General features: G+C 36.4%; 1 protein-coding gene across 10 annotated transcripts in view; it reads right to left on the bottom strand.

Annotated features, from left to right (window-relative positions):
* The window catches only part of ASPH (aspartate beta-hydroxylase), a 125,189-nt gene that overhangs the window by 17,978 nt on the left and 95,129 nt on the right, over positions 1-12,082 (bottom strand). For 9 of the 10 annotated variants that reach the window (XM_068932621.1, XM_068932623.1, XM_068932620.1 and 6 more), the window contains 4 exons: positions 11,875-12,011; positions 6,544-6,642; positions 5,765-5,854; positions 1,225-1,362 (listed from right to left, as the gene is read on the bottom strand). In XM_068932621.1, the coding sequence (XP_068788722.1) occupies positions 1,225-1,362; positions 5,765-5,854; positions 6,544-6,642; positions 11,875-12,011 (464 nt within the window). The remainder of the gene's footprint in view (positions 1-1,224; positions 1,363-5,764; positions 5,855-6,543; positions 6,643-11,874; positions 12,012-12,082) is intronic. The other variant, XM_068932624.1, reaches the window with a different exon arrangement.

Raw genomic sequence — 12,082 nt, 5'->3', positions numbered from 1 at the left:
TAACAGGAGATCTAACTTCTTCAGCCTTCAGACCTAACTGTTCCCTTACAGCCAGGGTGAAGCTACTTTCTGTGATTAAGGGATCTGGATCTGAAAGGTTTGCATGTAAGGGCTCTAAAACGTCACTACTCATAGTTCTGAAATGTCACTATCATGATACAGTTTCTCTCCTTTCGTGGGGCAAAAGTACAAAGAGAAATTATTGGTCTCTCCTTTATGTCAGGCAGTATCTACTCTTACACATACTTCAAGAAGGCTGCCAATACATGTATATCTCAATTTTTCTCAAATGCTAGACCATAAAGTTTATTGCTTTTTCGAAGACTAAGATTACAGTGGAGAATCACCCTTTAATCTAAATTTCCTACCTTTACTCATGCTGCCATCAAAATCATAAAAAGGACTAATCTTCCTTTTTTAAATTTAATTTCTTTTTTTAAAAAAATCAATCTTTCATGGTAGGTTATAACATATGTAACCACATATAGGGAAACAAACACTCTGAACAAATATGTGTCTTGTCAATAACTATTCATGTTTTTTAATTATTTGCACAAAGGAGTTTTGCTAAAACATATATCAATAATCAAAATTTACACAAAAAAGGTACTTCTCTAACTTTTTCTTAAGGAATTAGTAAAGATCTGCTTAGGGATTTCTGCCTTTTTAAAATAAAAAAAATCTTGCACAATTTTGGAACACAAATTATTACTATAAGTTATAGCCAATCATGTCTTGCATTAAATAATAAAATAACTTTAAAGAACTACATATTGTTCTCTTTTGCTAAATTAGTCACTGGCAGTCCAAACTTATTTCTCTTATGCAATTAAAAGCTCCCAAAGAAGTCATTGAGCATTATACAATGATGGACACAGGACACAGCCCTTCCTAACTAATTAAAGATTCACAATGGGTGTCTCAGCCATCACATGGGTTTTGCTCTCATTTTGTACTTGAGACACCACAGTTGTCTACCAGGTAAATTTTGTATTTACTACTCATTTCAGCCGTTCAACCCCCATTCTCAATTTTTAAAACACCCCGAGCTCATCTTACATAAGTATGTTGCTTAAATATTCTGCTCAGTCTAGGTTTAGTGTCTTGTACTCTCTTACCATGATTGAGACCTTAAAGAGATTCCTCAGCATCTTCTCTGCTTAAGACCTTAGATTATAGTTGTCATTAAAAAAAAATCAAAGTAAAATGAAACAAACTCCTCACCTTCACCAGTTCTGTATAACCAGTTTCCCTTGCTGTCCACCAAGGTTGAGCTTTCAGTCCCTTGACATTATAGAGGGAGCGCTGCCACACAGACGCAAAGTGACCTCTTTGGTATCCAAGTTCATACCATTTGTATGCCTAAAAGATTGCAGTTGTTACCAGTCAAACTTTAGTAGAAAAAAGTAGCTTACACTCCTTTGGTAAAGGAACAGGCCCTTTGGGTGCAGTGATATTCTCCTAATAAAGTGCAATAATAAACTTCTTAAGAAAAAAAAATCAACAACCATAAAATAGATTAAACAAAGTCAGCTAAAGCTTTCCAATCTTACATCAGCAAAATAAGATAATTCCCTCAGAATCATTCACCTCAAAAACTAGTCTATAATCTAGACTCTATCCTAGGACTTAAGAAATCTAATTCTGTGTAATGTTGGTCAAACTTGTTTTCTCTATGCTTCAGTGTTCTATATATGAATTAAAGATGACTGCCTTCTGCTGCCAAAAGAAATGCTGAGACACAGTACTGACTTTGTGGATCTAAATTGTTGCATGATTACCTCAAATATTTTTTTTCACATCAGAACTGAGCTGATGTAACCAATTTTTCTTGTCCCTCCCCTTTATTTAACGTAACAGGAGAAGCCTAATGAGACCGGAGGCACTGGCTAGATCTCTGCTTGTTTCTTCTCCCTTTCCACAACTTGCTTGACCATTGTATGTCAGCAGCGAAGGGAGGTTCTGCAAAGGAAGAATAGGGGATGATTCAAAAGAAGAGGTTCAGCAGGTGTAACACCGTAATGATCCATAATGAGATAAAGCTACATACAGCTGCCACTTTTCTGTCCAGTGTTGCTGTTAGAGCTGCAATATTTTAGACATCACAAAAAAAAAAAAAAAAGGATATGATAGGGTAGCTAAGTAGGGAGATATGGGGATAAGAAGTCCAAAGCAGAGGGAGAGAAACAGGCACAATTCCTGCCTTAGACAGAAATCATCCAAAAACCTCTTTACCTGGACTCATCGGCAGAGCTCCTCTCTAGCTACACCATTCTAAATTCACTCCCTCCTAAACCTGTAACCTTTCCAATGTACCTTCACCTAAGCCTCAGGCATCCAAACTCTGACCACATTCTTCCACTCCTTCACCCAGTTCAGTCTATTCTTATCTCACTCTACATAAAACAGCCTATAATTTCATTCTTGTGCTTCCAGTTAATACTTCTACAACTTAGTATTGGCTACCATCCCTGCTGGACTCACCTACCTGCCAAGTTCTGACAAAACAAAAACCCCTACTTCTCCTTCTGGCAGTGGTGTTGAAAATCTGGACTAGGTGGTAATTTTAAAAAATTGTCCCCAGTAGCCCTCTGGTCTGATACTTTCCTTGCAATGACTGTAGCCAATTTTCATTGTCGCTTGTATTCTGAAGAGAGTCCTTTCCCTTGTTCTAACTAACTCAAAGGCATACAACCACTAATCCTCCCACATTTGATTTAAAGCCTGAAACTAAATGCTTATTGCAACAGAAACGCAAGTCTCACTCTTAAGCTAAAGAAGAAATACCTTATATAAGGGAGCTGATAGAAAACAAAACATACAACCAAATAAGCCTATCTCTAGGAGAAGGCATACTTGTCAGTATACGATTCATGTTCACCATGCAATCAGCAAAGTAGAAGGAAAAGTGAAACTTTTTTGGATACAAATCAACCATGGGGATAGCATGTATTTGACTTAATCTTAGCAGGCAATCAGTAAAGGAAATAAAAAGCTATTGGAAATTCTTCACCTAAAAATTTTCATATGTCACCTTGCTTAATTACTTTGAGGTCCTTTTTTCAGGTATAAGGTAAGAAATGACTGTGTTTGTGTTTTCAGAGGTAATTTTTTACCTATTCCCCAATATTATAAACACAGATAATGTTTGGAGAGTCTGTATGTAAATTTTCTTCAAGCTTTTCAAAGATGCAGTACTTTGATCTTTATAACTCTTTCAAAGTACAAAGGAAAGGCTGCAATAAAATGTAGTCTTATAGTATTTAACTGAAGTACAGAAAAGTAGTGTGGATAAATAGAACTGCAGACAGACTATATTCATTTTTATCTTTTGATCGCTATAAAATATAGTACTTTTCTCTGAAAAAACTTTTAAAAATTGTGTCTTTACATATGGGTCAAAAAAGTTATGTATTACCTTTTGGCGACATACAGTATATCTTTATAGTTTGATCTTGTCTTGGTTAAGACTTTGAAGTATTATGATTATAATATATGCCCCTCAAAATGTAAGTTGTAATAGCAGTGGGCTACCAGTAGATGGTTCACGCTCACTGCTTGCATTAATTTGCAATATATCTGGAGTCAGCCCAAATGAGAAGGGGGATGAAATCTTTCAGCCACTATCCCACGAGTAAGAATGCTGCTGCTCTTTATGATCCATCAGCAACAGTTACAATGTACAATATTGTTAATCTTTATAAAAGAATTGTACTTAGATTGTATGAGGTTGCCTTGGACAGCATGGGGTAGGGATATGTTGCCTGGCACATCCTTCACAGTCCTGAATTTCTTTTAGAAACCTTTTCTTCCACAAGCCAATCTTGGCAATAGAAAGACTAAATAATGACCACTGTTCTATCCAAGACAGCTACAGCAATATATAGTCTTTTCAAGAAATAAATTGTCTGCTACTTTATATATTCTACGTGAACAGCACTTTGTTTACTCTATAATGCCTTTCACTGCTTTTCTTTTTTTCAGTAGCTTGGCATTTTGTTGAATTATTGTTGGAAAGGGCATATTCAATGCTATTTCGCTACAATTTACTAAGACTACATTTTTAATTCCTAATTTAGCTCTAATGGACGAATATCTACTTTCAATGAACCTTCAGTGATAGCAATTTCACGTGTTCCTCAAATATTGATCTGTCTTCTTGATTAAATCTTGAAGCTCAGCAAGTCAAGCAAGGTCAGTAAAGAAAATTTAGCTTAATGGTGGTCTTTCCACAGATAAATTTAACAGTCTCTTCTATCCCAGCAAGTTCACTTGTCACTGATTAAAGTTTTTTTTCTACAGTAGATTTGACCATTAACTCCATAAACATTAACACATAATTATCCTGGGGATTTGGGATGGTGTACGTTAATTACTTCTGTGTGGTATCTTTAGTCACACATTGTAATGAGATGCTTTAGGCTTAGTCATTCAACCCAGGGAAGTGAAAAGGGATTTTCTTTTCCGTTTTCTGCTGAGACACATACAGACAGACACCCATACACATAAACACACAGAATGTTTGTGTGTTTGTGTATGTGTGTGTATGTGTGCGTATGTGCGTGCATAAGTGTAATATGAGGCCAACTAATTCTCGCTTGTAAATAAATTTTAGAATGTAAAAAAAAAAGTCTTTGGAAGAATATTTTATTGTACTTCCAGAGAAGATAATCCAATTTAAAAAGTTCAGATTTTATTACATTTCAAAGCTCTAGCCCTACTGTACATGTAAGGTACTGTAATAACAGTTAAATATTTTTTATAAAGTAAATTAAGATCTGATCTGACTAAATAGTCTAAAGAAAGACCCTAAATATATGTTTTATTATAGTCCACTGGTCTATTTTTTGTGTTGGAGAATTGCCTACTGACTGGACTAAGATACTTGAGAGGTCATCATTTCTTACAGAATTTTAACTATCAATATTTCATATATATTACTATATAACTGATTAAAAAGTAATGATTTTCATATTTCTTTCCACTACATTTTCTTAGTTTTTCTTCTCTCCATATCTGCCACTTGGGAACCTTTTATAAATTGATATTCATAGTAAAGAGCTTTATCAATAATAGTTTTCAGTAAATACTTTTAGCTCTCATCTCCTCCATTACAGTAGGACTAATTCACATATTTAAGTTTGGCTTTACTAAATTTACAGTTTAGAAACTCTTGTGGCTTCCAGTGGCCTATGTTTGTGTTTTTTGGATATGAAACAAATATGTTGTACAAATCTCTGCTTTTCTGATCTGTTTGCTAATTTAACGCATGACCAAGCACAGTAACCCAGGCCACACATTCGGTTTTCTCATGGTCTTCTTGTACTATGTACTCACCAGTGCAAAGTCACTTTGGAAAAGAGGTGAGGTTTACAAATCAGGGTTATACCAGAGGTATGAGAGAACTTTCATGTAAAGTTATACATTTATATCTCCATATTTTGGCTCTGGTGGGAAAGATCTTTATAGAAAGTGGTAGGAGTGGAAACAGATTCTAAAAATGGCCTTCATGGAATTTTTGAATTTTCTTGGTCTGTTGGTTCATACTGCCCCACGTAAGCTTATAATACGTTTTGGGTAGTCCCATGGTAGAATAAAGGGTGCAGGGAGTTTGCATCATCATGCAAATGGCAGATTTTTTGCTGGTGATGTCCCTTATTTTGAACTCTATAAATGTTTTCAACATTAAGCCCATGCTTTAAAGTTTTGCTGAATTATGCAGTCCCTCAGAGGTTTAAACTTAAAGGATGTGTCAAACACATACCTCTTTGTCTCCTATCCTCTGCAAGGCATCGCCTAGATGAAAATAAAAGCGTCCATCATTTGTGCCAGGGTCACCAGACTCTAGTCCTTCCTAAGGAAAGGATAAGATGAAATTCAGTATAACTTTTTAAAAGAGTTCACTTGGTTGCTGTAAATAAGCTACCATTTCTATTGAAGAGATAAGCTGTGAAACTGGTTATCAGATATAACGACCATGGTGTATCCTAGAACTTAGGTTGAATGGATGTAACGCTTCAATCAAAAAGCCCTTGAGAAATGTTACCTTTTTTCAAAACCCATGCCCTCTCACTGCAAGACAGGTATATACGCAGAGGCGGACACCTCATACCCACACCACCCCAAACTCTCCCGCATACACAGGCATTTTAGAAAGTCGGATATTGCAAATTAAGGTTTCATTTTACAGTATTTCTTCCCAAATACTCAGAAGTATACACATGCCCTATTTGGATCTTTCAAGAACTGTAAGTTTGCAGCATACTGCCAACCTCAAAACAACAAGAAACTCAAAGATCTCTGTTTACAGTTATTCTATTAACTACTAATAAAAGAAATACTTGATGTTTAGGAATTGAAGAATCTTGATGTATAAACTTGTTCCAGTTCACTGGCAGAGCTATAGCAATATAATTCCAGTATGTAGCTTAAACTATGATTTGTAAATAGTATGCTTCTACCTTGAGACGTGCTACCATAATTTTACATATTCTGATACTATTTTTCTATTAGTAAAATATATACTTTAAGTAAGAACAATACCTTTAGATAGGGAATGCTTTCTGCTATCTTGTTTTCCGCCTTCAGGATGAAGCCATAATGTACTTTGGCAAAGCCATCATTTGGAGCCAGACTTAGAACCTATATGACAGCAGATGAATTACATATTAATGTATGGATCTACTTTCAAAATGTGACTGTTCAGTTCATGGAAAATTAACAGACCTGGACAGATGCTATTTTTCAGTGATTCAATGACATTTTATCCTACCATTAATTCTCAGATAAATGTTTGTCTTGCTGCCCTTTCTTTTCCTCATTTGCTTTTGTCCCTCTCCAGAATAACCCATTATAAGCCAAACTTTAAAGCTTCAAAAATACTACACTTGGTGATAGACCAACACCTAGTGTATGAAACTAAGCTAAAAGATTTTGTATTCTGAACAAGATTTAGAAGTAGTGTCTGAGTTATAACCTAACTTAGTTAATTTTGCAAGAAAGGAAAATGCACAGGCAAAAGACAAGTCAAATCTTAGTTAGGCACAGATGGATAGTTCTGGGAGACTGTGCTAGGCAACAATTTGTGGACAGCTCTAGGAGAGGATCACTGTATGGTGGAGTGTTTCAGGCAAAGAAAGTGTGAAGCTAGGTGGCCTGAGTTCTGAAACATGTACCCCCAACATTACTGGGATAATTTAAGTGTATTTGGTCTGCTTCAGTCAAGGGGAAAATTAGAGAATGTCTTAATCTCCTTTCCAGTTGCACATTTCTATGATGTATAGCTCAATATCATTTGTAGTACTATGTGATATCAATTACGTGGCCAAGCTAATCTGTTGTTGGATGTTCTCTATCTTTAAAATAAGGGTGGACAGACAATCAGGAAAGATTTTCAGTTTGTGAAGATCAGCACAGGTGCCTGGGAGTCACTGGAATTACAGAAACTGATACCAGTCGAGTGTCTAGCACAATCAGCAAATACAACAAAATGGACAGATGAGCAATTTTTTTTTTCCAAATACATTTCTGATGCCAAATCTATGCCATGCATAAAATGCCCAAACACATTATAGCCATTTCCCTCCGCCTTTTCCAGTCAGTGTCTAATCTAATTCTTCAGTCAAAATAATTACGAGTAAAACCATAACAAGACCTCTGGGCCACTTTCTCTTCTTTCTCAAACCTTACATACAAATTACACACAAAATGCAGTGCAACGTGAGTGTAAAATTCTACAAGTTAAAAATAGTACTATTTCACTTCTTTTTGCAGGAAGAAGCTCCCATGAAAGAAAAGTGAAGTTGAGAGTCTATAACATGCCACATAACTAGCAAAAAGTGACCTTGACAATTCATAGAAACAATGTGCTTGACCGCTAATACAAGAAAACATGGCACCTTCTTCTTTCTTATAATTTTTGGCTAGAGCATTCGATGTGCAATTGGCATTCTATATATAATCATTTTATTCAAAGAATCTGTACCTGCAGGGTCAAATAAAATGACTGACAGAAATATTTAATAGCCATATAATTTTGTTATAGTTCCTCTAACATAGGACAAGCTTCTGATTAATTAAGACAGAACAGAATTTCCCGAATCATAGTTCATTTAAACCATTTAAACTATGGTGACTTGCATTAAGGCATGATCTACATTCAGAGCCCCCTAAAGAGAAGTGAAGAGACGCAATCTGTAGAAATTACACTGGAAGTATTTAATGTACATTGTGTTACCCTGTTGCTGTTGCTGCATGCAATATTAATTATATTTAGAAATAAGTTTTACTAAACCGCTCATAGCCTATTAAATATTAATCATGAATATAGAAATCAACCTCTAGGGCTATCTACGGCTAATTAGCCAGGGTAGAGTACTGCATTAATGTGGCTATTTTGCTTCTGGTACCCGAGATAGTTCAATCAGAACTGGCTTATATGTGTCTGTACAACAACACATTAAACCATGCAGAGACAGAATGGCAAGTAGAAAAAGTGCTATAAGATCATTTATTCTTCAGATGAAGAACTCTTCCACAGTATTTTATCATAACCTGTATATCTTTGAAAATAAAAATAGCTATAGTCCTGCCAGGACTCCTTTTAACAATATGTTTCTCTGTTCCTAAGTAAAACATTCAAAAGAAAGAATAGTAGGCAAAATTGAAATCCTCTCAAATGGACATGGTTGCATATGTGGTTCAGCAGAGAGTCTGGTAAATACATACTAGAAAATAGACTATATTTTATACAAGATTAAACTATACTACAGCTGTAGACATAAAACTCTCTTGCTTTAAAGTTCAGTATTTAGGCTTATCATTTCTGCAGCTAAAAGAAACAACGTATCACATTTAAGACTTTGAAATACAAATTTCATGATAACAGCCTAACAGCTGCTAAGACGCTAAAAAAAAATTGTGAGAAAATCCTCTTAGAACAATTTGGTTGGTTTCCAATGTTTAAATCCGGTTATACAAAGATGACAAAAATTGAACGTAAAATATATATACTGACTATAAAGCCAAAAGCAAAAAGTGTCCATTCACTTTGATATTATATTGTTTTATTTGCAACAGCCAACGACGCTAACAGTGTTCAAACTTGTCTTATCGGTGTTAAGCCAATCTTCTGAATGGCCGCTTCTGCCCTTCCTTACCGCCCTCTAAAAGCAGAAAATTAGTGACTGCAGTCAAGCCAAAATATCATGATTCTGGAAGCAGTTTAGATGCTAAGCTCAATTCAGATCTCTCCCTGCTCGGGACTTAAGATCATAGGATGCTTTAGTTACCACCTCCATTTTCTACTGCAAAATTCCTTGTGCATCTGTACAATTCCTTAGAGATGATGCCAGCTAGAGCTAGTCTGGTCTGAAATGTATTTACTGTAATCCCAAGGAGAGTGCCTGTGAGGAGTCCAGTCTGTTACATGCACTCAGCCCATGCCTAACAGAGATGGACAACACAGCTTAGAGGAAAATGTTGCAGCAGGAAGCAAAGTAGGGCACTGGTATGCTTTGCACAAGAATCTAGTAGATTCCCAATAAATGGGAAATTTGGAGTCTAGATTCTCCTGAACAGCGGAGTGTTCCTGCTTCTCAGACAAGTTCTCTACCTTTGTGTACAAGTTAGATGATCATGGAGAAAAGACGGGGATTGGGGGGAAAAAACGCAAACAGCTGAGTCTTTAATTAAACAACAGTATGCTCTTTTGAGGATGAATCCTAGGTTCTGCTCTCTCATCCTACATGTTCATGTTTTTTATACTAAAGAACACCCGAATAAAGTGTATGACCATCCTTACAGTTTGAATTAGAACCGAGGACTCATAAACACTGAGTGGATGGAGCATGTACTGTGCAGCACTGAGGTTAGGCTCACTTTTCCTATCATATGACTGATTTGTCCTGAACTACCAATGGGTTCATCATACCACATAGGTTTTTCTGAAGTCATGGGAAGAGGAAGGTGTCTCCTGGAGGTCCCCAGAAGCACTCTCCATAGTTTGCTCCCTCTCTTTATTGTCTATGCATAGAGCCTTAGCACCTATGGTAGAAGCTCCAAATCATATGCCAATCACTTTCTAATTAGGTATGCAACAGGCACTCAGAGCAGACCATATGGACCCTAAGCGATGTGCCCAGAATCACATGAGAAACCTTCAGTACAACCATGAATAAAAAGCAAGTGCACATGAGTTCCTGTCTGTTTCTCTGGCTATATTTCTTTTCTTAAAATTCTTTATCTGAATTTGTCCTGAATTACAACAAAGAGAAAATTACATTAATGTGTTAGAACTTGGCCTGAAGAATAGTCAGAATATGAGACAAAAACTGCATTTTTTCTAAAAAGAATAAATCTAGCTCCTTAAAAACATATTTATTTGTTGCTCTTTTATAAGGACAGACCATTACCATCATCTATTCTATTTCACTGGTTATTGAAGTTCAAAATGGAGTAATTATACCGGATGAAGTCTGTAGAAATAGGGAAAACAACATATTAAAAGCAGGCCAATATTTATCCGGCATATCTGTTCCTGATCAGAATAGTGTACTTTCTTTCTGTAGTTTGTGAAACTCATTATCAAAATAATTATATAGCACACTCATTACTTCCTTCCATTTATAAGAAGGCTTGTGACAGTTTTCAGAAAAGTTAACATCTATGTTGTTTGGAACAAAATCCAGAAAATTTGCAAAGGAAAATCTTGCTCAAGAAAAGTATATTTTACATTTGTTGAAGTTCCTTGCAGTTGGAGAAGGAAGCTTGGTTAATATATCTAACCTTTAAAAGCTGATTTGCCACTCCTCAGAGAAATTTTAACAGAACGCAGGAAAAGTTACTGAACAGAAATGTTTTATGGACAGGCCTAAAACGTAGCCAAAGTACCAAGGCAAACACTCATCTGGCAACATCTGTGATGGCCAGAGGAGATGCATAAAGAAGAGTATTATCTGGCTTTGGTTCCTGCTTCCAGCCATGTGGCTGAATGTCCTGTCCCTTTGCAAAACCACCCAAGATGCAAATCCCTTCTGACTCTGAGATGTGTGGCACTGACAACTGGGCCTTTAGTCTCAGGAGTCAGCACTTGTCATGTTCTCTCATCCTCAGTCTACATGAGCCAGTCAATTGCTGAACTAATCCTGCACTAAATAAGCATGGGAACAAGCATGCCAACTTCTTCAGAAGATCATCTCTGACCAGGTTCTGACAGCTCTTGCTCTATCAGTAACGTGAAGCTCCACAAACATGAGAGCATTCCCAGATGATAATGGTGTTTCTGTGTCACAGGAGCAGAGTGACCCTTTCCGGCAGTAGAACTTTGTCCAGGCTGCTAACCATGGTATCAGATGACAAATCCAATGAACTTTCTACAGCACAAGCAAGCATCATGAGAGAAAAATAGAGTTTAGGCTGCCTACAAAAGTTCTGAAGAAGCCAAAGCATGATTATCTATGTGGGTGCTGAACTACTTTATCGCTTGTTTAAAGTGGGTGTTCCTGTAAACAAGCAGGTTTATTTCTGCTTTTCACGTATTGCAGATAAAGTGTCTTCTTTTACTCTGGGCATTGAGTCTGCGTTTGTTGTCAATACATGTCAAAGCTGGCTACCAGAAGTCTTAAGAAGCCAATTGTTACTAAGCACGCATTTCTCTTTCTGTGAGGAAGAATGTCTATTATGGATGGTATCAGGAAATCTGAATTAAAATTAAGAGATAATTAAGAACTGTGCAGGGGGAAGAAAATGTTATCTGTATTAACCCATCAAACCAGACACGTGACTTGCTTAACAATTAAGAAATTAAAAATAGGCATCCGTAGAATGAACACACGCAAGTAAAGCCATTTTTTCTCAGCTGGAATGGAAGCTCACCTCTTCATATACTTTCTTGGCATTGCTGTTATCGCCTATCAGGAGGTAACCAACTCCAAGGTCGTTCTTGAAAGAAGTGTCACTGGGAAACAGATGAACTAATTTCTGTAGAGTAACCAGAGAACCTCTCATGCGACCTAATTTCATTGAACAAGACTTAGTTACAACTACGGACATAAGTAACAATAATAAGATAACTCACATAACA

This window comes from Struthio camelus, chromosome 2 (assembly GCF_040807025.1).
Source record: "Struthio camelus isolate bStrCam1 chromosome 2, bStrCam1.hap1, whole genome shotgun sequence".
NCBI classification, from domain to species: Eukaryota; Metazoa; Chordata; class Aves; order Struthioniformes; family Struthionidae; genus Struthio; species Struthio camelus.
Note: the sequence above shows the minus strand (reverse complement) of the source record. Positions and strands in the feature narration are given on the sequence as shown.